At 34.2% G+C, this 27,025-nt stretch overlaps 1 protein-coding gene across 2 annotated transcripts; it reads right to left on the reverse strand.

Annotated features, from left to right (window-relative positions):
- Positions 1–218: 218 nt before the first annotated feature.
- LOC148281393 (uncharacterized) lies at positions 219–26,891 on the reverse strand. Of its 2 annotated transcripts, none has more exons than XM_088226888.1 (12): positions 23,118–24,253; positions 20,011–20,135; positions 18,360–18,519; positions 17,009–17,214; positions 15,663–15,863; positions 11,347–11,502; positions 9,462–9,657; positions 8,249–8,430; positions 6,725–6,971; positions 5,274–5,425; positions 3,874–4,033; positions 219–1,343 (listed from the first exon to the last, which is right to left on the reverse strand). In XM_088226888.1, the coding sequence occupies exons 1-12, from the start codon at positions 23,151–23,153 to the stop codon at positions 1,164–1,166; spliced, it is 2,001 nt and encodes a 666-aa protein (XP_088083014.1). In that variant the 5' UTR covers positions 23,154–24,253; the 3' UTR covers positions 219–1,163. The 2 variants fall into 2 exon arrangements, with proteins under 2 accessions (XP_088083014.1, XP_088083015.1); XM_088226889.1 differs by lacking the exon at positions 23,118–24,253 and adding an exon at positions 26,623–26,891 and having other exon boundaries at positions 894–1,343.
- Between the last annotated feature and the right edge of the window lie 134 nt (positions 26,892–27,025).

The following is a 27,025-nucleotide window of genomic DNA, read 5'->3' on the forward strand; positions in this document are numbered from 1 at the left end:
AACTACATTCTTAAATTTTAAATAAGTACCCTTTCAAAGAATCCCATAAAACAAAGTAATTTTTACTTTTCCTTTAAAAATATTCATAAAAAGCAAAATAAAATTAATCAGATGACTAGCAAGTTTGCACCAAATAAAAAATAAATATATTCAAAAAGCGTTCAAAGAACACCAAACACAAAAAAATAGATTATTTAAGAATCATTTTTTAATTAGTATTTTGTCAGATTATCGCCAAAAGTTAAGAAATGGCATCAAAAATGAGACTCTCTTGCGATAAAAATAAGTTTTGAATAACTCCCTAGGGCAGTTATGGGTGGGTAACCTATGACACGCCGAGACACTTTGGGTGACACGCATCGTTTACGGATGATCTGCGTAATTTTGTGAGACCTTATTCCTGGCATTGGATAATATTAAAACAAATGAAAGAAAGACTGATGAAGTTTGTGGCGCTAGCATGCGTTAAATATGAACAAAATACACTAAAAGTCTATAATGTAAATAATTATTTGTTTTTGCTTTTATTTAATAATAAATAAATAGTTCAAAAACAAAACTCTTTAATTTACTAGTGCTGCAAAAATTATCAATATTCCTAGATGTGACACGGCACCAGCGTTGCCAACCTCCATCAAGCAAAAATCGGTAGATTCATTATCAGCCCAAATATCGTGGTACCAACTTCTGGATTCATTATCCCCCTCAAAGACATTTGGATTTATTGTCTAGCGAAAACCCGTGAGCGGAAACAGCTATTATCATGAAAGTTTAACAATCGATAAAAATTTCAAGTAAAACAATAATTTAAAATTTACTTTATAATATGTACGTAGACATGTTTAAAAATCGGTAAAATTTCAATCGAATTCAATTCAATAGATCAAGCCAGGTTTTTTTTTAGAATTTTGACATGCCGAACTAAAAAGGTTTACCCATCGCTGCGCTAGGGGATGAAATCCAGTACGTGTCTATAAACATTTGGAATTCAAACTCAAAATATTATAAACACTAATTTGCAATAGTTCTATCTAATGTACTCCTCAATCAAAGATTTTTTTTTAAAGATATATTTTTAAAACGAGTTGTGCTAAAAAAAATCACAGTATTTATAAAAACCAATTTGATTCTCGGCGGTGTAAAAACATTGCGGGTTGTGCATTCTAGTCCCTCGTGCAGTAGCAATACTTGCGGAGCTGCGGTTGGTCGTTGTATATGCAGCGGGCCTGCTCTCCGTACTTGTTTATTCGCGAAACGTCCGACAGTTTGACAGTGAAGGACTGCTGGTCTATATTGTGCGATAGGCTGGCTTCGAATAAAGAAGCTCCTGGCATCAGTCTCACCTGCATCAGTGATTATTGAAATATTTATTATTTGTCATTTTCACAGCACAATTTTTTTTTATATGAGGGATCAAATAAAAACCTTAAGATTGTAGTAAAATTCCAAATCGTTTCATGGTTGATTTCATACATATATATTACTGGAGTTTCATAGAATGACTGCTCCATTATTAATATGAGGCGTGTTAAAACAAAGAAGGCAACAAAAAAATACTATTGACAAATGAAAAGGTTTTGAACCATAAATGGCAGACTCCTTTACGTTACAGAAGAAAAACCAAACCAAAACCATAATTAATTTAAAAAAGGTCAACAATTTACCGAATAATGCAATAAAATATGCACAGAGAATAACTTTATTAAGTTAGTTCATAACATCTTACGAACTAATATAAAATTTGAATAACATTACAATTTTTTTATCAAAATTTCTCAATAACATATTTTTTCAAATTAATTTTAAATATTTCAATCTTTTTCAATCTCCTTTATTTCTTCAGGTAACTCATTGTACAGCTTCAATCCCTTGTACAATGAGTTTTGAGATTCTGTTTTTCTCCTCATTGGTAATCTTATCTTTTTTTTAATTCCTTGTTTCATATGTATGACATTGTTGGTTAAAATTTATTATTGTATTTATTTTATTCATCCCCTTAATTACTTTATGTATAAAAATTGCTACATTATATTTAATTTGTTGCTTTACTGTGAGCAAGCCAATTTCTTTGTGCATTATTTCTACATTAGAATAGATATTTCTTTTGAGTATAATCCTCATCGCCTTATTTTAAAGAATTTGAAGAATTTCTCCTTCATTACATAAAAAAAAATGGAAGAACAGTAATTTATGTGTGAACTGTTTGTTTTATGTATAAGAACACTACTCTTTATATCTATTACATTTCGCAATCTTCCTATTAATATATATATTTTTTTTTTGTTACATATTGAGAATGTGTTTTGAAATTCAAATATCTATCCAAGTACACCCCAAGATACTTTATTTCGTCCACGGAATTTATTTACTTTACTCACTGAAATAAAAAATTATCCTTGCAGTCTGGGAAAAGTAATTCATTTATTGCATACTACTCAACTCACAACACAGAATATATGCCACTGGAATGAGAAAAATCCTTAAAAAATGCATCAAACCCACGTAATAGCCTGGAGACCACTGTTTAGTGCGTAATTTCCGGTCACAAACGATATTACACAATGGTGTATAACTTTTTTATGCCGGAGCTATAGAAACATAATAATTACAATAACATAACTCATTTTCAGCGGGATAGAGCTACAGAATACACCACTAAAGCATTAATGAATAAGTTAATAAGTTGCTTTGGTCACATGAACTGGCTCCCAAGATCACCTGATCTTACCCCGTGCGATTTTTTCTAATACGACTTAATTTGCCTTCCACAGAAGTGCCCTATTAGAAAATATCTGACGTCCAGATCTCTGCAAGCGAGTTTTTGCCAATATGAGGACTCGATTGCAAGAGTGTTGGCAAACAAAACGGAGAACATCTGGGTCATGTTATTTTCAAAACATAAATCCGCATTATTTTTGATTATGAAAATAAACGAATTACATTTTATATATTATTATTAAGTCTAAGATTATTATAATTTAGTTTTGTTAGAATTAACATTTGGCAATATGTTTTACTTTTAAGAACGTAGTAATAAGATAGTGTAGAAAAGGAACTACTAGCTATATGAGAGAAAGAGACTCGAAGAGGCATTCTATAAAACCACCGCAGCCAGCCCTTAGAATCAGGCAGTCGTAAAAATGAGTCAGATAACGGGAGTAGTAAAGTGAACGGGAGTCAAAGTCCAAGTGAGTCGAGTCTACGCGACTGTATCCTCGGACGCGAAGACGATATGGCCAGGCAGCGCTGCAAGCCTCGTAGAAATTCGACTGGTTTACGAGGGTTATCTGAGGCCGCCTTCCAGCCGCGAAGGTCCCTCCACATCCAGGACATCCACCGTCCTCCGAGGAACTCCAGTTTCCGGCACCACCAGTGCGTGTGCCCTAACGGTAGCCGACCAGCCGTCCACCTGGCCGTTTTCTTAACAGAACTATTCTCGAAGCTCCATGGCAGATCACCACCAGGACATCACCCAATGATTACCGTAGTATAGAGTGACAATCGCAAACTGCTTTAGCGTAAGGACTAGCTGTCAGTAATTCCTTTTTCATAATTGTAATTAGTCCTTAGTAATTGTTTCCAATGTTTCAATAGATAAATAAACTTAGGTACATAAAACATTCATGCTATTTAAAATTATGCAAAGTGTAGGTATGTGCTACTGATGACGATGACTATGAGCTACAGTCGCGACCAAAATAATTATTTAAACACAGATAATATTTCTGCTGTAGAATACTTGCATCCAATTTCATGGAAACTACTTTGAAAATTGATACGAATGATTTTTCTTAATTTTTAAAATACACAATTTATAGCACTCTTTAGGTTTTCAATCGGTACATCCATAAAAGTAATGGTTTCGTGTATTACCTTGATCTGATAAACATTGACAACTCCGTTAGGTTTGGCGGAGAGATCTGGAAGGAATCCATCTGCATCGTATGTCTTTTTGAATTCCAACAGGCCTGGAGCGGCAGCGAGGGACATGGCCCATAGCACTTTATCCACATATAGCTCGGCACAGCGATCCCTATTAGACAAGGACAATGGAATACCATATGATATTGATAATTTTTTTTATTATTAATAATACATATAATACAAAAAGTACATATTATACTCCCAGGAGTTATTAAAAAAAACATTTTTGTGACAATACATAATATCATACATAGTTAATACATCCGAAATAGTAAGAAAACATTATATAAAAAACATAAAACACAGTACTTTACACCATCTATATAAATTACAATAATAACTATCACTATCAAAAAGATTTAAGTAATATTTTTTAATTGTGACGCTTCTGGGTTTTCTATTGGACCTTTCGTGTTTTAGCTCATCGGGCAGTTTATTAAATTCGGAATGGCCAATATTTTCCGAGACCTTCTGCTGAATTTTGCTGAGCAAAACTTAGACACATGAAGACTACCTGAGTACAACCCGTATTGTCATTGTGAATATCATGACCAAATGTGTATTTTAAATTTGTGTGAGCAGAAAAGTTTACGATACTCAAAATAGTATTGGTTATGTCATGCAGTGGCATCTCCTTGAAAGGAAGTATTTTTGTCAGTCAGTAGATATCCTTGACATGGGAATCCCATTTAACTGTAAACCAGAGTTTATTATTGCTATATTTATAAATACCCGAGGCGTAATCCATTTGGGATGCTTCGGTATCACTCAGAAATACATCTCCGGTTCGGGATTTTTTGGAATCACTCAGGCGCTGGTTATTAATTAGAATTGCTCAATTTCATAATGCAACGAAATCACCCCTGAAAATCGCTTGCTTATGTCACTCAACATAAACATTCTTTTTTTTTTTTTTTTTTTATTTATTTACAATTTTAAAAAACCCGTTAGGGTTACATTAGAAATTTTATATTGTCTAGTCATTTTATGTCTCGTCTAGTCTAGTTAGTTCAGTCATCATGTGCTTTTTCAGATTGATTTTAAATTTGTCTCCATTAAAAGTTTTCAAGTAGTAAGGTAGGTCGTTGTAGTGTTTAAGTCCATTATTTCAATTAAGTATCTCTGCAACGACGTAAATGTCGTATAAAAGAATTTGAGTTGTTTCAGTTATTACCGAGGTGGATAAGGCGTGGTGGATTCTGAAACATCTCACACGGATAACGCAACGGGTATTTATAAATATGCGTAAAGGAAGTCAGGCAGGAGAGACAATTGACGCCTAGTGAGGCTCACACACCAGTGTGACTCTATACGGGTTGTACTACTACAGGACCACTGGGGACACAGACCTGAATGGGGATGTCAGCTTGTTGATGGCCATGACGAGCTGGGTGGCCAGGGTGTGAGGGAAGTTGGACAGGAGAGACAGCGGACGCCAAGTGAGGCACGCGCACCAGTGCGGCTCTATACCAGCCTGACCGCATGTCCGATTCTCAGGAATCTGTAACATAAACAATTAGTTCATTTCCGATTTAGCTGATCACGGGGGTTATTAATACAACTAGTTGACTTCAAAATCAGCATTTGGGAGTTAACCACTAAAAACATATTTTTTAGTCCTCCATGAATGCTACAAATAAACAAGCGCATTCAATTCATCATAATATGATTTGAATGAATCACGACTTGCCTATTTGCAGAATTTACGGAGAAAGATTCTGATATGTGTTTTAGTGGTGTTGTAGTTATTACCTCATTTTAATTTTTATTTCATTTTATTTTATTTCATTGGAAAGCCAACAGACATTTATAAATTACAATCATATTATAAATACATACCATAAAGTCCAATTAGAGGCTTCCACATAATATTGTTACTGTAAATATTGTCACATAAAAATTATACATGATATAATAATAATGGTTTATTGACAAACCTAACAGTTCCTTTAAATTTAAAAGAGAAAGAGAAAAAGAAATGTATAAATAAATACACATAAAATATATTTATAAACGTATGACTACATATTTGTTTTTTTTATAGATTTTAAAATTAAATTTTTTTTAAAAAAATTTCAAAGGGTTTATTATTTTGTTTCTTTTTATATTTTATTTTTAAAACAGTTGAGAACCCCTGAGCTCTTACCAGGAGACAATTAGTATTATACCTAGGGCTAAATCCCAACAAATCAATGATTTATGATTTTTACTATTTCGAATATACTGTGTTATCTTTATTTTTATTATTATTAAAAAAAAAATTAAAAAAATTGTCGAGTATTAAAATCCCAAAGTAATTATATAGAATAATGTATAAAACAACTGTAATATGTAAAAATATATTGTTTCATAATTTTGTAATAGAACAGTGTAATGTTAAATGTATTTATGTTTATAAAAGATTTGTGCCATGTACAAACTAATAAATAAATAAATACCACATTTTTTGTAATAAATTTCCCTAGATTATGTGTAGTCAGCCTAACTAGTTACAACCTGTTTTAAGGCAGACATTTTTATATGCAGTGCAAAATAATAACAAAACATCACTGCCTTCGTGAAGTTATTATACAAGTTTAATTATCAATACATTATTATTTATGAAAGTGTTTTAGTCATTTTTCTGACTTTTCTCTATCATATTTACACACACGGTTTTTCAGGTCCAGACCGCGAAACTTCTGAGGAACATTCCTCATGGTAAGCTTAAAAAAAATTCCTACAAAAAAATTCTAAAAAGTCAGTCATTTGAAACATAAAACAGTTTATTTAACGGTATTATCAATTATGTTGGCATTACCGGCCCGAAGAGCGAGAGTGACCGCGGCGGGAACTTGGAGCGGATGTCGTACGTCCGGTGCGGGTTGGCTCCCAGCACGTCCAGGAGGCTGGCGTGGACGTCGAAGGGGGTGGTCAGGCGCGCCGTGTTCGCGGCCAGCTGCTGCAGCCGGGCGGCCAGGGGGCCTTCCCCGGCGGGGGCCACCAGGGAGAACCACGGCAGGCGCTCCTCCTGCTTCCCCTGCAGAGTGTCCCGAATGGCTGCAAACCTGGAAAGAGAAACAAACCATCACGCCGTTTCCCGTAGGAGAGGGCAGAAAGGATAGAACGCCATATCACTCTGTCTTTGCATAGAGACCTTGCTTCCTCTACATTCGTACATCTCATGCACGTACGCTGATTATTCCTGCTCTTGACATGTCCATCTTCAAGTATTTGATGGGCTTGATTGTGCCATATCTTTCTCGATCTTTGCCGTTGCCTGCATCCATCAACATTCGCATCGTAGATCCTTTTAGCCGATCTTTCGCTGTCCATTCACTCTATAATTCCAAACCAACATAGCACTCCTTTCTTGATTTTGTCATCAATGAAAAATCGTAATACTAAAAAAGAATGTCGGTTCATCGGGCTGAGTACAGTCTGGAGTGGAACAGACTAATCAGAAGTGTTCATGGTGGTCACAATCCTCAGCATTGAGGGACCGATTTGGAAGAAGATCTGTTTTATAAATAAATATATTGTTTCGGATTCATTATCTTTTTATTCAAGTGTCAAGCCATTCCTTCCTTTGATTCCGGTGGTCCTTGTTTTGAATTCCAATGTACCTCCCTCCCTGACAACGAGTCAAGAAACCGACGTGCGCGAACACACAACGAAAAACGTACCATGAGCGTAACAGTGATTCGAATCATCAAAAATATACACGTAACGTAAAAAGTGATTTGTGCAAACGAAAACGGTGTTTTTCTGGACCAGTGCCAAAAGAATGAAATCGCAAGTCCTTACTCCTTTCATTCATTCCAGGATTGACACTCAAAACAATGATGTCAATTAGTTTACACAAAACCAAACGTTCCCTATTTTCTTCAGACACGCGTATCGCAAGAGGGCAGGCCTTGTTTAAAGTCCCGAGGTCGAAGGAATCAAGCATCCAACATATATAACAGAGACAAAATATCTTGAAATCGTAAAGATGCAGTTAGAGTACTTTACGTGGGGCACGTCGGTATAATATGACAGATAAATAAATAGAGACGAATCATAGAAACCTAAAATTGTCTGTCAACATATAAAATCAATTACTGATTGATTGATTTGGTATTCATTTTGTAGAACTCCATATCAGACGAATTTCTTGTTTTTATATTTGTAAAAATAAAATTATTTGTAAAAGTAAAGTGTTCAGTAGACTCAAATCAGTGTTTGAATTCTTATATTATAAGTCTAAAATTAATTCCTGTTGAGGCGTGGGACAAATCTGCCCGTTCTGCTCTGCCATTTTATTATTTGCCTTTGGTATTTTCCACGATGGAAGTGACGTTACCTGTGCCCGTGATCTGACATGATGATGAGCAGGGTATTGTCGAGGATCCCGGAGGTCTTCAGGCCACGCAGCCAATCCTCCAGGTCGCCATCGGCAGCCTGCACCTGGTTATAGTCATCGTGAGACAACTCTCCGTGGAAGGCAAAAGCGAAACGAGGATAGTCAGCGTACGCATCCATGAACTGGAAAAAAAATTATTTAGATATAATATGAAAATATTGTTATATTAGTTTATTCATTCTATTCATAATATTTATATGTGTGTGTGAATATGTATGAGGTGTGTTCAGAAAATGATGGGAATTTTGGTTTTTTGAAAAAAAATCATTTTTATTTATTCGTCTACATTAGTGTTGTCATCTTCAAAATAGTCCCAATTAGATATTATGCACTTGTGCCAGTGCTTCTTCCAATCCTCGAAACACTCCTTAAACTCGATCTTTGTGATAGCCTGTAGCTCTTTCAGCGATGCGCTTTTAATGTCATCTATGCTTGTAAAACGACAGCCCTTTAAGGTTCTCTTTATTTTTGGAAATAGGAAAAGGTCACACGGAGCCGTGTCTGGCGAATATGGAGGCTGGGGCATCGTTACAGTATTGTTATTAACCAAAAATTCACAAACTAGCAATGAAGTGTGAGCCGGTGCATTATCATGGTGTCAAAAGCCATGAATCAGGCCGTTTTTTTCGGATTGCTTCACGCAAACAGCGTTGAACATGTAGGTAGTACTCCTTATTGACCATTTGACGTCGTGGCAAGAATTCATGATGCACTATGCCATTAAAATCGAAGAACACAGTGAGCATCACCTTCACGTTCTAACGCACTTGTCGAACCTTTTCGGTCTTGGCGATTAGTTCAGACTTTTTTCAACCTTAGTTAGCGGCTGCCACAGACAAAGTAAACAATGAATACAGCTGAAAATTTTAGCATACTTCAAGGGTATGTATACCAACATAATAATACAAAAATGACAGTCGGACTCTCCAAACCTACGAAATTAAAAAAATCCCATTATTTTCTAAACACATCTCGTATGTATGTTTGTGTGAATATATATATATATACATGTATGTGTGTATGTATGTGCATATCAAATCTTTCTCTCGGCACGGGATAGGGACACGGTGAGGGAACATTATTTTTAATTAAAAAAATAAATTCAAGGAAATCAAAGGTGAATAGCAAAAAGAGACAAATTAAAATACATTACCTGTCTCGTGTAATCGAGCATTATTTTGTGTCTTGGTGTGTCCCCGTTGCAGTAAGGGCTCCATTTCTTTTCCAATTTGGCGGTGTTGATATAGTACTGTCGCATGTAGTGATCTGTGGGTTGGTTTTTGAAGCCTTTCAATCGGTACGTGAATATACTGCAGCCCGGAGTGTCCTCGTGGAAGGCGGTCACATATCTGACGAGACAATGAAATCGAGTTATTGCATCGCAGGATTAAAGGTTACTCTTTTACTACGAACACAACATGCGACACATTGGTAAATTTTCTATTGTATTGGTGATATCTCAAAACGCTTTTTATGTTCCCAATAAGCATTAATTATTTAATTAAAAACCTTTTTACCGATACGTAAATGTATAACGAAGGAATACGGAAAATCTCAACCCATCATTTATTATATTAATGGAGATATTAGTTATTAGATGCAATGTGTACTAGCTACACATCGCCGGGAAGAGAGTTAATATGTACGCCGAAGAATTAAAGTTTACTATAAACAAACTATTATTTCTATATGTAATATGTGAACACAGATAATCATTCCTAAATATGGGTGAAAACGTTAAAGAATTCCTCAGCTGTAGGCACAGTCAAAAGTCTTCTAAGGATTAACAAATCACAAAAGGGATGGAAAACATTATGGAGAAGGATATATATCCATATGGAAGTCTAGGCATTGACAGGGCTGGCTGGTTTAAGTGGCCTTTTTACACACAGTGTAACATTCACCATTTTGCCTATGTTTAAACATTTATATTTCTTCAATTCTTCCATCTGTTGATGTTAGTTCTTCTAATGTTTCCTATATGTATTTGGGTTCTGTGTAGTTTGTTTTGTTTCTGAAGCGGGATCTGGAGCATGGGACCACGGCATAGATTTATATATAGAACTATTAAGCGTGTTGTCTAGATGTTTATTGAAATTTTTGTTTATGTAATAATTTTACACTTTCTTAACTTTCTACTGAATATGCTGTATAATTTTTAAGTTATTTTTTAAAATATAAATCTTGTATAATTTTTGATTTGATTTTTTTTTTTATAAATCTTGTTTTTAAAATTCATGTTTTTGAAAAAAAAGGAAAAAAATATTAAGCCAAATATGTTAATGTTATAAATGTTTGTAAAAGGAAGATTTGCCGTTTATGTTCATAAAATAAAAATAAAATAAAATTTTTAAAAGTCAATTTATTACATTGAGTCCAAAAATCTTATTAAAGATTCTTATAGTATTTTACCACACAAATAGGTTATCACATCACATCACAAATAAATATCACACGGGTTTCAGGCACTTATTGGAAAGAGTCCAAAGACGAGCTACAAAGCTGTCGCTGAGCCTAAAACGGCTTCCATATGTGGAGAGACTGCAAACTCTAGGTCTCACAACGCTGCAGGAACGGCGAGAAAGGGGCGACCTGATAGAGACATACAAGCTACTCAACAGTCACTATTGCTCCCCAAATTTGAAAGCCATATTCGAGCTTAAACAAGATGCTCGTCTTCGAGGCCACAGTCTCAGGCTGGAGAAAACGAGATTTAATCTAAATTCACAGAAGCATTTCCTGAGCAATAGGGTTGTTGATGGTTGGAATAAGCTCCCACAAGAGCTGATCTCAATGAGTTCAAAAATGGACTAGATTTGTTTTGAAAAAGTAAAGTGCGCCAACAACTAACTTTCATTAAAATAGATTTAAGCATATCAGCTTTAAGCTGCTCGCTTAAAATTAATATAATAATGAAAATAGAAAATGTTTTTTGAAAAAAAATCTATAAAACATAAAAAACTGTATCCTGTTAACAAAGGCATCTTGACTTGTGTGACTGTAAATGAAGAATGGGGAATATCATATTAGTGTCTCACCCATTGTTCTTAAATTGCTCCCAAACAAACGGATATACATCCACAAAGGAGGCCTTGTCGCCCATTCTCTTCCTCGTGTCAGGTAACTCTAATTCTGTTTTCCCAGTTAGAATAGGAATCAAGGCCTGAGGAGTTCCATCTCCCACTATGTTATACCTGAAAACCAAACAAAAATCATGACAGAATCAACTTTTTTCACACGGAAAAGTCTGTTTGTCCAGACCAGGGAATCGCATTCACAGCACCTTAGTTGTGCGACTGCCTAGATGGGTTACAGTGGCGTACATTCTATACAAGCAAATAAGCAGTTCCTACATAAGTTATCCTTTTTATATAATTACTGATTATGATAAAAAATAAACAATGCTTTATAAGTATAAATATATCTTTAATTGTTAATATTGTTTATGTTACTAATGGGGGTGCTTCATGACATACTTAGTGGACGCCTTGATAGTCCGGCTTTTTTGTCGGAGTTATCATTAAATGTCCCCGGCTACCGCACCCGTCACACGTCGAGCTCTCTATTTCAAGTGCCAGCAGTTCGTACGAACTATGCCCAGAACTCCACTTATACGTTTTGCTAGTGAATATAATTTGAACTTTCCCCTTATTGACACATTTGATTGTAAAAAAATAACATTTAAAATGCATGTCTTAAAACATACTTTTTTGTCTTATACTTAGTTTCAATAATAAAGTCTTATTTGATCTTATTTTATTTTATTTTATTATATTTTATCTCTAATTCTTAATATTTTAGATATATTTATATTTTCGACACTTGACACTTGTGCAATATTTACACACATGCCCACCCTCATTCCAATATAACACCCACCCTCTCACTTTATTACACTCACACAAACACACTAGTATGTATTGTACGTGTATTTAATGTATTTCTGTCATTGGTTTTATTCTCTGTATATTTTATTTGTTATATTTTTGTTACATGTATTACTGTTGATATCCCCAATAAATAAATAATAATAAAAAAACAGCATTTTATGAGTTATCCTATTATAACATGTTTTTTTTAATACAGTAAAACCCCTGTTTTACGTTTTTCTAGGGAGCAACAAAAAACGTGTAAAACTGAAGAAAGCGCTAAAGCGGGGAAATGAAAAATGTATGGAAAAATGAAATGACATAAAAATATAATTATAGTACTAGACTATACTAAATATACTGCAGATTTTTTTTTAAAGTGCCATAATTGGGGATTATTAATATTTACCTATGATTTCATTAAAAATATTCTGTATTTTTACAATTAATACCACATGTCTTTTTTTTATTGAATTAAAAAAACACACGTTTAAATAATTCTATGTAGGTACTTAACGTAAAATGCATACAATGATTTTTTTCCTAAATATTGGGAAATTTTATTTCTATAGTATCACTTTTTTTAGTATGGCATCTTAGAATTTCAACTGTCATTTAGATCGCGGCAAAACTATTTCACACTTTTATGATAACTGTTTCAACAATCTTCTTTCTAAATTATGTTTATAACTTCAAATAATATTTCTATTGCCAGATTTTTTAACTTTCTTCATCGTAATTTATTGATGTAAAGACTTTATTCTTCCTAAACATGCGTCAACTAATCTAAATAAATCTAAATTTAGTAAATGGGGTCTAGAATTTCAACCGTCTATGCGCTCAGTAGCTGCAAGACTTGTTGCTATCTAAATTCTAATTTTATAAATCTGCTTTTTATTTCGTTTTTAAAATATCACTTAAACTCTAAACTTCATTGTCAAATAAAAAAATTTAAAATAAAAATGCAAATAGGGGCTAGATTTCTTATTGTCCATGCGCTCTGTAGCTGCAAGACGTTCTTTTATCTAGCTCATATATATCATAATTGGAGACGAGGAACTAGAATCCCAACTGTCCATGCGCTCTGTAGCTGCAAGACGTGTTGGGATATTTATTTATTGTACAGCGCCCTTGAGGTGATTTTCACAAAAATTGCGCTATATAAATTATCCAAACATTATTATTATTATTATTATTAACTGCTTATCACAATTTAGTAAAACGTCAAAATTAGACACTTAAACAGAATGGTCAATTACACTGCACCTACTTTGAATTTGGTTTGAGACAATAATTTACACATTTTTTTATTTGCCTTGGTTTTATTCTCCATTCGCGCGGCGGCGCGCAACTCGACATCTTTTGACAGATTGAATGAGTTTCGAAAAATTTTCAATGTAAAACCGGGGTTATGAAAAACACAAAAAACGTTGATTGGGGGGAATATTTGAATGACAATGGGAAGTTAACATTTATTTTCAATTTTATCCACAAAGTAAAATTAAGTTTTCTTAAAAAATATGCAAATATTTTCATAACCCATTGCACCACTAATAAAGATGACATAATTTGTTCATACAACACACTATTACATTTAGACACATTTTTTTCATACAATAACATTAAGACTAAATTAATTAAATACTTTGTAATAAATAATGTGAAATAAATTGTGATTATTACATTTTATTATGAAATCAGTAACCAAAATATACTTATTTATGTCATTTTTTTAATAAAGTTACTACTACTACCATCACGCCATTTCCTCGTAGGAGTAGGCAGAGAGAATGGACCGCCACACACGTCTATCCTGGCATACATTCCTAGCTTCCTCCACATTCATACATCTCGTCATACATTCAAAAAAAAAATAATTTACATTTGTTTGCACCACAACAGGCCAGGAGGCCTAATTACAGTGGTGAATTACATCACAGAGCACCCAGGCTTAAGAAAAATCACATTTTAATTTTTTGTGTTCTCACCAGGAATCGAACCCGGAACCTTCCGTGCGTGAGTCAAGCCTCTTGACCACTACACCACGGAGGCCGCCATGATGCCCTTCGGTTCTGTCTGCGTTTGACATGACCAGACTTAAGATTTTGGTTTATCTGATCATGCCACGTCTTCCTCGGTCGTCCTCGTCTCACGTTGCCGTTCATTTTCGCCATATATACTTGTTTTACCATTCTTTCGTCGTCCATTCGTTCTACGTGACCAAACCATCTCAGAGACCCTTTCTTAATCTTATCAATTATACATGACTCAGATTTACACTCTCGCCCGATTTCATCATTCGTAACCCTGTCATACATTGATTTCCCACACATTAGTCTAAGAGATCACATTTCAACCGCGTTCACTCGGCTTTCATCCTTCCTCTGCCAGTTCCATGTTTCACTTCCATACATAAGTGTTGGGACTAAAACTCCGTTGTGCACTGCCAGTTTAGCTTCGATTGACATATTTTTATTAGAAATTAGTTTGTTAAATTAAAATTAAATATGGAATTCTACCAATTGTCTGCATACACAATAAATAAAAGTTATTAAGTTTGTTAAATTAAAATTAAATATGGAATTCTATCAATTGTCTGCATACACAATAAATAAAAAAGTTATTGTCATTCAGTTTTAATGTAAAAAAATCACTTCAAAGACAAACCGGCGAATTGCTGGCTTTGTGTGTCAGTGACAAATTAACCTAGGCCGGCGATTCGCCGGCTTTGTGCTGCAATGAGTTTAAAGCAGAATATGGATACTTATCAATGAAACTTCTTGGTTTGGTTTTACTTTTTATTATTTTGACCAACGAGCGCTTTCGCCTAAGTAGACATCTTCAAAACTGATCAATATGGAGTTTTATCAAGAAATATCAACAAAAAACATCAATATTATGAATATGCATACATTTTTTCTTTTAATAATGTTCAGTTATAGGTTACCGATGAAGATACTCTAAATGTTCATGCAAATATACTCATTTTTATACACAAATATAGATTTTTCTTTATAGACAGTCGAAGATAACTCTGTTAATTTGCCATTGTAATCAGGGCCCTGGGCCCGCATTAATCGAGTTAACAGTTTTATCTTCAATTTGATATGTAAAGTTTAAAAAAAAGTTTTCCATATAAAAAATAGAATATTCATACAATTTTTTTCCTAAACATGTTCAATTACAGGTTATCGACGAAGATACTTAAAATTTTCGTACATAAATTTCAATTTTATTTTATAGACAATCTGAGATAACTCTGTTATCTTCCTATTGTAATCGGAGCCCAGTGCTGCGATTACAAAAGCTATCTTCATCGGTACATATCGAGACGGTATAAAGTAAAATAGATATCCATGCAAGTATCTTCGTCGGTAACATGTAATTGCGCATGTTACATTATTTGTAACATTATTTCAATAAATTGGAAATCCTTGAAACCAATAGTTTAAAAAATACACCAATGTTACAGCTTATGTGCTTACCCTTTTAAAATTTGCGCCTTGAGCTCCTTGGTGAGGTAATCGTAGCTCTTGGGAAGTTTCCGCATGAACGTATTCCGAGAGAGGGAGTCGAACCCAAACATCAGGACGTTGTAGCGCATGGCCTCGCCGCTCAGCTTCTCCCAGGTCAGGCGAGCCTTGAGCTGCTCATCCTCCCGGATACCAATCAGGGTACCTGTCCACCTGAGATAATGGAGGTATTCTATATGTCAGTAATTAGATGTCATGTTATGAAATCTTCCCTTGGATCAGAATAAAGAAGACCTTGTATTATAAAATCTTTAGTTGGATCAGTAGTTATTTATTTATATTTTATTTTTTATACCATAAAACTAATGTCACTTTAATGTCACTAGTGATGGGAAATTATTGATCACTGATCATGTACCGATCAAATCGATTTTATCAGTTTTTTCATGCAAACATGAGACTCTGTTTCTGAAAATTTATATAAAAACGCAAAAACAAGCCTATTATAGTGTGTTTAATACAATTATTTACTAAAAAATAAGACATCAAATGCTTTTTTTCATCAAAAACAACACATGAATTCTTTTTTATTTAATCGATTTACATTGATAAATTTGTCCCATCTCTAACATTTTTGCAAAATGACGTAACCTTGTAAGAACGTCGTTAATAACTAGTTATTTTATTTGGGAAATCAACAGTTCTACATATGTACATATTTATAGTAAACAAACAGATATAGTGTATAAACTAATAACAGATTTCCACATAGTATACAAAGTTAGTAAAGAAAATATATTACATATCAAATAAATACATATAAAAATGTTATTTTCATGTACTCGTAAATATTATTCAACAATCAAAGAATTTTTAAATATTTATCTTAAGAACATTAAGTTACTGCAAATTGGGCGGGATCTACATCGTCAGACTGGTTGTCGGTCACGACGAAACCCAGTCACTGGTTAAATATTATAAATAAAAGTGGAATAAAACTATATACGTATTTTTATAATTAAAATGCAATTCCACCAAGAAATGTCTTCTATTCTTCTACCTTCTCTGAAGTGTTATTCATCTCTGTTGTAATGTGTTAATGTAAACAGCTCCCCAGGTAGTTAAATCCAGTCCTTGTCTACAAAATTTTTGACAAACTCAAAATATTGTCTTTAAATAGTATTTGAATGCGTGCACAGATATTGAATGGAGAATTTCACTGAATTTGTGTATTACACGAGACGGTAGGTTTTGGAGTCAAAATCTGACTAGTTTCGTGAGAACTTTGAGAATTTACGATTTTTAATCCAGCCCTGTTAGCATTTGGACTTACTCAAAATATTATCAATTATACTTACGTTTTTTGAACACCATTTTTGTCTGTACCGACACACTCAACGCTCACAAAGTCGGATTTGGTCAGCCTATACTGGTGATCGGCAGGCACAATAATTGGGTCCTCAAATTTACTGGAGAAGTCCGATTTCCAAATGATATCCGAGTATTTACACTGCACAGAGCGTAGAAGCTTGAATATTTCGGGTTTGACTTGACAGATGTTTCTCTGAAAACAGAAAAGCAAATAAGTCGGCATAATAGAGTAACTACAGACCGATAAGCTTGGCAAGTACACTGTGTAAATGCATGGAAAAGTTGATTGTTCAAAAACTTCTAATGTTCTTACTGGAAAACAATCTAATTAACAATGAGCAACACGGATTCATGCCAGGAAGATCCACAATATCTAATCTTCTCGAGTGTTTGAATGAATGGACCATAGAACATAATGAAAATAACCCAATTGATATTATCTATCTAGACTTTGAAAAGGCTTTTGACAGAGTATCAACTAAAAGATTGTTAGCCAAACTGTACCACATAGGAATCCGGGGAAAGGTTTGCGACTGGATTGAAGACTTTCTTAGAGGACGAATCTACCAAGTTAGAGTTGGTGATGGACTATCGCGTGAAGAACCAGTATTAAGCGGCGTAGAGACTGCAAACTCTCGGTCTCACAACGCTGCAGGAACGGCGAGAAAGGAGTGACCTGATAGAGACAAACAAGATACTCAACAGTCACTATAGCTGCCCAAATTTGGATCCCATGTTCGAGCTTAAACAAGATGCTCGTCTTCGAGGCCACAGTCTCAGGCTGGAGAAAACGAGATTCAATCTAAATCCACGGAAGCATTTCTTGAGCAATAGGGTTGTTGATGGTTGGAATAAGCTGCCACAAGAGCTGGTCTCAATGTGTAGTCTCAATGGGTTCAAAAATGGACTAGATTTGTTTGGGAAAAGTTAAAGTGCGCCAACAACTAACTTGCGTTTGAATAGATTTAAGCATACCAGCTTTAAACTGTTCGCTTAAAATTATTAATAATAATAATAGTGGCCAATTATCTCTGTGGCATTTATGTAAAGAGGTACAAGTCACTATTAGCTGATTGTGCAGGGGAGCCATTTGAAGTTTCTTATTAATTTAATTATTTAACATACAATTTTGGGTACAATTTTAGTAATAAAATAATTAATAGTGCAACAGCTTTTATCATACAGTGATCTAGTAATGCAGAACAGTGCACCATTTTCACATTGAAGGTAGGTTCACTCCCATGCTCATTTCCTATTCTCAAATATTCCAATCTTTTACAAAGCTGAATGTTTTTTTTTTTTTACATAATTACAGTCCACTGTCTCGCTAACACTAACCTCACATTTGGCCCAGTCCACGCCTCCCTTGGTGCACTTGAGCGGCTCCCGGTGCTGCATGAACCTCATGATCGCGCTGGAGTTGACCGGCAGGTCGGGGAAGTTACACGGTCCTCCCGGATCCAGCAGAATGCTCTGCTGTATCGCCGACAGGCTCATCCTGCACAGTAAATAAAAGCATTATCATCATCGACCCTTTTAGCCTCTGATGGTACCACAGCACTGGCATATCAAATTCAAAGAACCTCGATCATTTGTTATACGAAAGCGAGACCCTTCAGGCGCCAGTCCAAGAGCAGTGAAATATTGTAAAAACCATCTTTTAAACTAATATTTTGAGTACAGATTGCCAGGAATCAAACCCAGGATCTCAAAATCTGAGTTTTAATTAACACGCAGAAGTGTATTCTGTGGCAATGGTTTTTGCCAAAAATCAATATCCATATAGGTAGGTAGTGTCATCAGAGAGAGAATGAATTAATAAAAAAAAAAATTTAAACGTTATTTATTTAACTAGTAACTGACCAAAGTTTCAGTTTCGGCCAGTTTCAGCCAATAAAAAGAGTTTCGGAGTCTGGCGGTCATTGTGGGTACACGAAAGTACAGAGATAGTAATTTCGGGAAATCTATAAGAGTACAAACCACCTTGGGGTCAGCAATTGTCCTTCTGGTGGAGAGCAATGGTAACCTCAATTCGGACAACAAAGTTTGGTAGCAAATTTCATGTACAAGTTCACCCTTTTTATTTATTTATTCAATAAACGCCCAGAGGGCTCTTACAATATACAGTTAAAATTACATAAAGCATTATAGAAAATAATATAAAATAAAACCATAACTATTACACTAAACATGTAATTAATTCTAAAAAAATAAAAAGGAAATAAAGTGAAGATGAGTAGAGAAACACATTAAAAAGAGAAGAATTGGGGGGTGGCCATTCGTTGGATAGGATAGCTGATTTGATTGCAGCAGGAGTGGTGTGGAGCAAGTCCAACAGCTCAGCATAAATATTGGCTGTTCTGTGGATGCTCACTAGAGGAGGGGAGAATGGTGGGTGAAGTTCGTCCTATTGTACTCACACTGGAACGTGTGTTGGAGTCTGGTGGTCCTTGTGGATACACGAAAGTTTATCAGGGAGAGTAATTTTGGGCAATCTATTGGGGTGCTTATCACTTTGTGCATTAGAGTGAGGTCAGCCATCGTCCAATTTTTTATTATTTTTAAGCCAATCAACAGGCTTAAGTAAGCCCTAATAGATTGGCATTAACAGTCTTAAAATCTACTTAAATTTACAAAATGTATAATTTACAAAAGGTATAAATATGGCATAATCTATGCGGAAATGGCAAGTGTGACATCGCGAGTAAGGAGAGACAACACCGCTTGCTTCTTAAACGCCTGCCCTTGCTGTAGGAACACATCGACAGTACTTGTCTTTGAACTGTGTGTAGCGTAAAAACTTCCGCTGAACTCTTTCCAAGTTGAGAGAGTCGCAGTTGTACAAACAAGGGCAAACATTTAATTCATTTATAATTTCCATTGTTCTTTTAATGTTCAGAAATTATGAGAAGAAGCAATGGGCATCTTAGTCTCATGCTCTTTGGAAATGTGTTTAAGTCTAAATGAAATATAAATATATGATTCTTACACTCTAGCAACCCTGGCGTCGTCGAATATCTCACTGGAGGAATACATTATGAATAAGCTGGTGACCACTAGGCTGGCCACCGTAAGGAGAAATAGGCGCTTCCTACTCCAACCGCAGCCGACCATCTGAGGAAAAAAATACACTTTGAAGAATAGATCTGTACATCAGAGGTAAATGCGCCATTTGTTGTTTTTTCAGGAGAAGCAAAAAACTATCTTCGTAACCGAATTTAATTTTTAATTTCTTTTGTTTGTAATATAAAAATATTTTAAAAATTATATCTTTGAATGATAATATGTATGGATTACTATGACTAAGAATTAGCTAAATTTACGATTCAAATACTTTGTATGCCTTTGATCACTATAATTATAAAAATCTGTTCTAAAACAACTTTATCAGTTTCATTATACCTAGCACATATCAGTGGCGAATGGTGATTTTATTTACAGGTAAGCTATAAAAAGTTATCATAAACTTGTACCTACATAGTACATAATATTATATAAATTGCTATTTGGGCATTCAATTGTTTCAAAATTCTAATATAAATACAAGCATATTATATATCAGTCTCTTTTTTATTGCAATCCAATTGAGTTCTTCTCACATTTTTTTCTATTTTATTCTACTTTACTTTCCTACTTTTATTTAGCACTATTCTCATGGCTCTATTTTGAAGTACTTTTAATTTATTCTGATTTCCGTCATTGGCTAAATACTGTAGAGCAGTAATCTATATGTGGAATAATTATAGTTTTATATATGAGTTTAAAAACATGTTCAAAGTATGCATTTCAAGTTAATTTCGAGTCTAATATTATACCAGTAATTTCATCCACTTTCTCAATAGTTTTGCCATCTATATATATATGTACATTCATAAATGGACCATGCAGCGCAACTACTGAAGGGGTACTCGCAAAAGTTTGCTTTTGGCATAATGAAACAAAGCCGAAACCAAGTTAGAGTTATTATTAGAGCCCTCACAGGGCACATCTCGCTAGAAAAAATCTCTGAAACTTCTAGATGTAAGTTCTGCAGTGCAGTTGATGAAACTCCTTTACACACGTTATGCGAACATGATGCTTTGTATCAGAGCACTTGCCCCCTACCTAATAGCCTGTTACTTTAAGGACTTGTGCTTGGAGGAGATTTAGCAATAGATATGAAAGCACTCGCCCACTATTCAGTAGCCAGGCTTCAAAGACGTAGGCTCTGAGGGCAAGAATGAATTTACGGGGACCTGTCGCAATGGATCTACACAGGTCGCGGTGATGTCAGGAGCTGGTTTGGCACTGACGCCCATTTACAAAAATATAATAGAATACAAGCCTCGTAAATACTTAATAAGGAAAACATTCGCTCACATCACCCAAGATTTGTTCCTCAAAATTTATAAAACATATGTTCGTCCACTCCTGGAGTATGCCTACCAAATCTGGAGTCCCTATTTTAAAAAGACAGAGTTGTTGGAGAAAGTCCAGAGAAGAGCAAATAAAATGGTAGTTTCTCTAAGAAATAAATCATACGAGGACCGCTTAAGGGAGCTCGGGTTAAGTTCACTGGAAGAGCGGAGGCAGTGTGGCGACTCAATTGAAACGTTCAAAATCTTAACTGAGCAATATAATGTACCCAAGTTGAAATCAATGTTTACTGTGAATAAAAACCGCCATCTCAGAGGTCATTCATTGAAACTAAACACTACCTCCTTCTCATCCAACCCCCGGAAGAAAGTGATTGGTGCTAGTTCAGTTAATGTGTTCAAAAACCGCCTAGATGCACACATCAATGTATAATGTTTAATAACCATGTACACTTGTACACTTGATATACACGCATCAGCTTAATAGCTGCTAGTGTATTATTATTATTAATAATAATAATAAATGAGAGCCTAGACTTTCATATACATATATCTGTCACAAAAGGTTTCTCCATAACTGTTAAAAAACATTGATCTTGATGAAATCCCTAAAACAAACTATAATTGATTATAATATATACTGTAATTTTGTACTCATTCTTCATAAATGTATTATTCCTATGATTGTAAATATACTTATAGGAATCCATTGACAAACAAATTTCATTATTTATAAAAAAAGATATCTAAAAAACATTTATATATTAACAAACTATATAATATGTATTATATTTTCTAGGCAGGTGATGAACTGGCAAAGCTGGGAGCTAAGACAGCCCCAATAGACCCTGAATCCTACTTTGGGTTGCTTAAATGTGCTCCTCGTAATAAGCTTAGGTCACGGGCCAGGAAGCAGAGTTCAATGCTATGGCGAAAAGTACCTGGTCAGCACCATGCGAAGGAACTGATAAAAGAGTAATCGCAATGTTTTGCTTTTGGCCTAATAAAGCTCAGCCCAAATCAAGTGAGGGTTATCACTAGAGCCCGCCCAGGGCACTGCAGATTGAACAAACACCGCGCTAGAATGAACCTTTCCGAAACTTCTAGATGTAGGTTCTGCAGTGCAGATAAGGAAACACCTATCCACATTCTAAGTGAAAGTGATGCTTTACATCATAAAAGGAGCCCTATCCTCGGGGGACCACTGGTTAAACCTGAGTATGTTAAAGAGCTTGCCCCCTATCGAATAGTCCGATACTTTACGGATCTGGGCTTGGAGGGGGAGATTTAGCAAAATGTAAACTCTCGCCTGCCACACAGTAGCCAGGCTCTTTATAGACCTGGGCTCGGAGGGCGATAACTATTAACGGGGACCCGTCACAATAGATCTTCACAGGTCGCAGTGACATCAGGAGCTTGCATAGCACTGACCCCCACCACAAGGAATTATATTATACTAACTTTATACAATTTGTGGAAACCTGTTATTGGTTCTGAGTTTATACAATATAAATATCTGTTGTTGACTATAAATATGTATGTAGAACTGTTGGTTTCCCTGATAAAATAAAATTGGGAGTGTTTTGCATTCGCAAAATGAGATAGATGATTTTTTATATTTTTCTACCACCCATTAATTATTTTTAAAGACCACTATGTGGACCAGAACAACAACAAATGTTATAACAATCGGATATAATCAAAATATTTTTTAATAAAAAACAGTTTAAATAACTCATACCTGGACTGTATAATCTACACTAGAAGATTCTCCCATGAAAAATGATTTTACATACACGTTTTTGTGGCGATATTATAAAAAATCATTGCAAAACGGCCGCAGTGTTAGCCTTACTGCAATCTATGCTATATTTATGGATACATAATTACGTTCTCATTTTAATTATGGAGAACTAATTTTGTCAACGTTGCAAACATAATTTGAATGAAAACAAAGGGATTAGTAATTTATACATGCAAATATTTTGTCAGTCCATACTTAAGTATGATGTTTGTTTAAAAATGCAAAAATAGCATTCCATAAAAGTATATCAAATGAAGTAAATATTATTTTGCATCGTTTCGTGATATGGCGATAATTTTTGTTAAAAACAAACATCCATAGAGGTAGATGAGTGTCATCAGAAAGCGTCTGGATTTTATAAGAATGTTTTGTTTTTGAAATTATTTTTGTATGTGTAATGTAATGTATTTATTTAGATAGTTGTAAAAAAAAAATGTAATCTGGTCCCCATACTATGAAAGCCAGAAATATAAAATAGAAAAAGTTCAAAATAAATTGTTAAAATGTCTGTCGTACAGAAACAATTACCAATATAATCATTATAACGAAACGAGAAGACATTTTGATATAAACTCCTTGGATAATAGACGACAGACAGCTGGGTTAATTTTTTTAATGAGCTTTGAAATGGCATTGCTAACTGCCCTAATTTACTTAGTATAATCAATTTTCATGTACCCTTTAAACATACCCGTCACACCAAATTGTTTTACTGTGCTGATGTAAACACTAATGCAGCAAAACATTCATGCATACATAGAATTTGTAATTTGTATAATAACATTATCGGAGCCAATGCGAGCGATATATTCAACTTTAATATTAATAAATTGAAAAACGAAATTAGCGACAGCATACAGGTAGGTAGGTATGATAGGTAAATACAATACTATTTTTTTTTCATTTGAATTTTAAATTTACAAAGGCACATGCCTACATAAATATGCAAACATTTAATTTTTTGTTTTTCAATTTCGATTCTCCTGTAATAAAACTTATGACACATTATGTACATTGTTAATTACAGGTTTGAAATCATTTTTAGTTTAGTATTAAGTATATATTATATTAAAGCTGTATCATTGTGAATATGACTGTAGATTTCAATGCTTTTTTTATTTTTTAAAAGACCAAGAAAGACGTGGCATAATCAGGTAAACTGAAATCTTAAGTCGGGTCAAGTCAAAAACAGACACAACCGAAAGGCATATGTTAGGAATGTGCATCAGGATAGACGTGTGTAACAGACGCGGCGGATCACTGTCTTCCGTAGCAATCGAGCCAGTCACAAGAACTGTATACTATTGATTCGGTGATTTGCGAATTCAGAGAAATTATTATTGTGAAGACACCTCATATGTTCTTTACCATGAATATCAAAATTTCTTGATGTTGTTCCAACATTAACTGACGGACAAGAATTGCATTTTAATTGGTAAACACCTGAATTATTTAATAAACTATTTTAATCTTTAATATTAAGCAATAATTTACCAATATTGTTATTTGTGGAAAAGTCGGTAAGTGGTTATATACAAATATTTAATAACATTTAGTAAAATGTTTGACCACAAAGTCAATGCTTTAAATATGAATAATACTAAATATATATATTTGTTTTATTTACATAAATATTTATAAACATTAAAAAAAACCTGTCTCTTCCTGGTTAAGGTTTTAGGCTGTTAAAGGATTAAAGCAAAAAAAAACATTAAAGATTTATGGATTAAAGCTCATCAAGTATCTGGACTACCCTTTCCTTTTACGAGTGTCAGTGATTTTGAATCTACACTGAGGGCGCCAATTGGCAATACATTTATACCAGAAACTGCCCACAAAAATTGACTAGACTAGTTGTAAAAACAGGTATCATTATTGAACCGACGGCTGAGAGTCAACTATTTGTTAAGAACAGGGAGAATCATAGTCTACCTTTGAAATTTAATAATAAGATTCGTTTTTAAAAAACAAATAATAATAACATTGGCGAAAATTTTAAACACTGGAAGAGACAAAGTATAATTGAAAATTATTTAGGAGAGAATTTGCCGTGTACTATAATGAGCCACTGTTGATTTATTTGTGATCCACTGTACCCAACCTAGACTACACAGGGGATCATTTCCCATTCTTTAAATGAAACCGTTGTCACTCTTTATATCGTTAGTAAATGCAGTTCGAAAATACGATCATTACACTATGGTTATACCAAATTTTAGTTTTCATGTTCAAACCATTACAAAATTACAGGCCTCCAAAAAAGGGTGATCCCCTATCGGCACCCTGACTCTACATTAGTGTTTTTCTTCTTACATCGAGGCATTTATTGTCATAAAATAAATTATATTCAACATGCACAAAAAAACTTATAAATGAATATTCATCTTAATTATCAATAATAATGTCATTTTATAGAACAAAACAACCGATTTCCTTCGAGTACCTAATAGAAAACTCATAAATTGATGTAGTTAAGTCCATCAGAGATTTAGGAGTTGTTTTGGACTATAAACTAACATACGAGCATATAGATAATACAGTAAATAAATCACTGAAATTACTTGGCTTCATTAACAGAATATCCTCTGATTTTACTAATATCTGTACAATCAAAACTCTTTATTGCTCAGCTGTTCGCCCTATTCTCGAATATGCCTCCGTGGTCTGGTCTCCATTCTGTGTCAATCGCATAAATCACATTGAATCAGTCCAACATCGCTGGCTCCGAAAAGTAGCGTGGATGCTTGGACTAAAGAGAGGTAATTATTCTTATGCTGATATAGAGTCAATGTTAAATATTTCTAGTCTACAAAAACGTAGAACTAATATTGACTCCATATACGTATATGTTCAGCATACTAAATGGTATAATCGATGTTCCATCATAACTGGGAAAAGTAAAATTCAATATTCCGACTCGTAGGTTGAGAAACAATGAAGTACTGTTCATCGATCAGCATAGAACAAACTATGGCCTTAATTCTCCAATGACCCGTCTTTGTAGTATTGTTAATTCAAGACAAGATCTGGACTTTTTTGGTTTAAGTTTACAACGATTTAATATTCCAGATCTTGTCTTGATGTCCCTTATGTTTATCAATGCTTCTTTTCTTTTTTAAAAATGTTTTAAACTATTCTTTTATTGAAATATTTAAACCCTATAAATGTATATATGGACAATGTCCGTTAATAAATAAATAAATTCCTGTCTATACAATACTCGTTACACAATTATTATTCCTAAAGCCGAATGTTAATTTTATATTTCATTCAACTACATTATAATAAATCAAGTTGTTTTAATTTTACGAGAAATGGATCAAGCCAGATATTGCAAAGTTAGAAATCAAATTATTTTGCATAATTATAATGATACACACCTGCATCTGTGCTATAGGTCTAGTATTATAATAAAACAGTAACAATAACAATGGTGCATTACCCTCTTGAAAGATCTCGTACAAAACATGAATAAATCTCCGATTAACACACGTTAACTGCACATTTACCGCAATTTATCAATTACCTTCGGTAAATTTCAATCAAAAGTTCATGTTTGGTTTACAGTAAACAATATATTTACTGTTCATTGTCATTCCTCGGTCACTCTCACATCACCCAAAAACAGAAACAGAAAACATTGCAAATTGCGATTTCCATTTCCGATTCCGATTTCACCGCGACCGCGATTCTGTCAGGTACTTGTCAAATGTCAAGTCAAATAACAGTCGGTATCGGCTGACTACAAACAAAAAATATTAAACGAAATTAGACCTTATGACAATGTGCACAGAGTACTATATTAACAAAACAGTAAATTCGGCAGGTATTTTATTTCAGCAAAA

The sequence above is a fragment of the Micrasema longulum genome, unplaced genomic scaffold (assembly GCF_059751315.1).
Source record: "Micrasema longulum isolate JH-2025_06_02 unplaced genomic scaffold, ASM5975131v1 h1tg000469l, whole genome shotgun sequence".
NCBI lineage: Eukaryota > Metazoa > Arthropoda > Insecta > Trichoptera > Brachycentridae > Micrasema > Micrasema longulum.

What these genes read in the sequence shown, in the direction of transcription:
- LOC148281393 (XM_088226888.1), bottom strand. Translation starts at nt 23,153, where the DNA reads ATGGGAGAATCTTCTAGTGTAGATTATACAGTCCAG. An exon ending in TGCTCGATTACACGAGACAG is followed by an intron (nt 8,431 to 9,461) that starts GTAATGTATTTT and finishes TTTTTTTTCCAG; the next exon opens with TTCATGGATGCGTACGCTGA. An exon ending in AAGCTGACATCCCCATTCAG is followed by an intron (nt 4,034 to 5,273) that starts GTCTGTGTCCCC and finishes CTTGTCTAATAG; the next exon opens with GGATCGCTGTGCCGAGCTAT.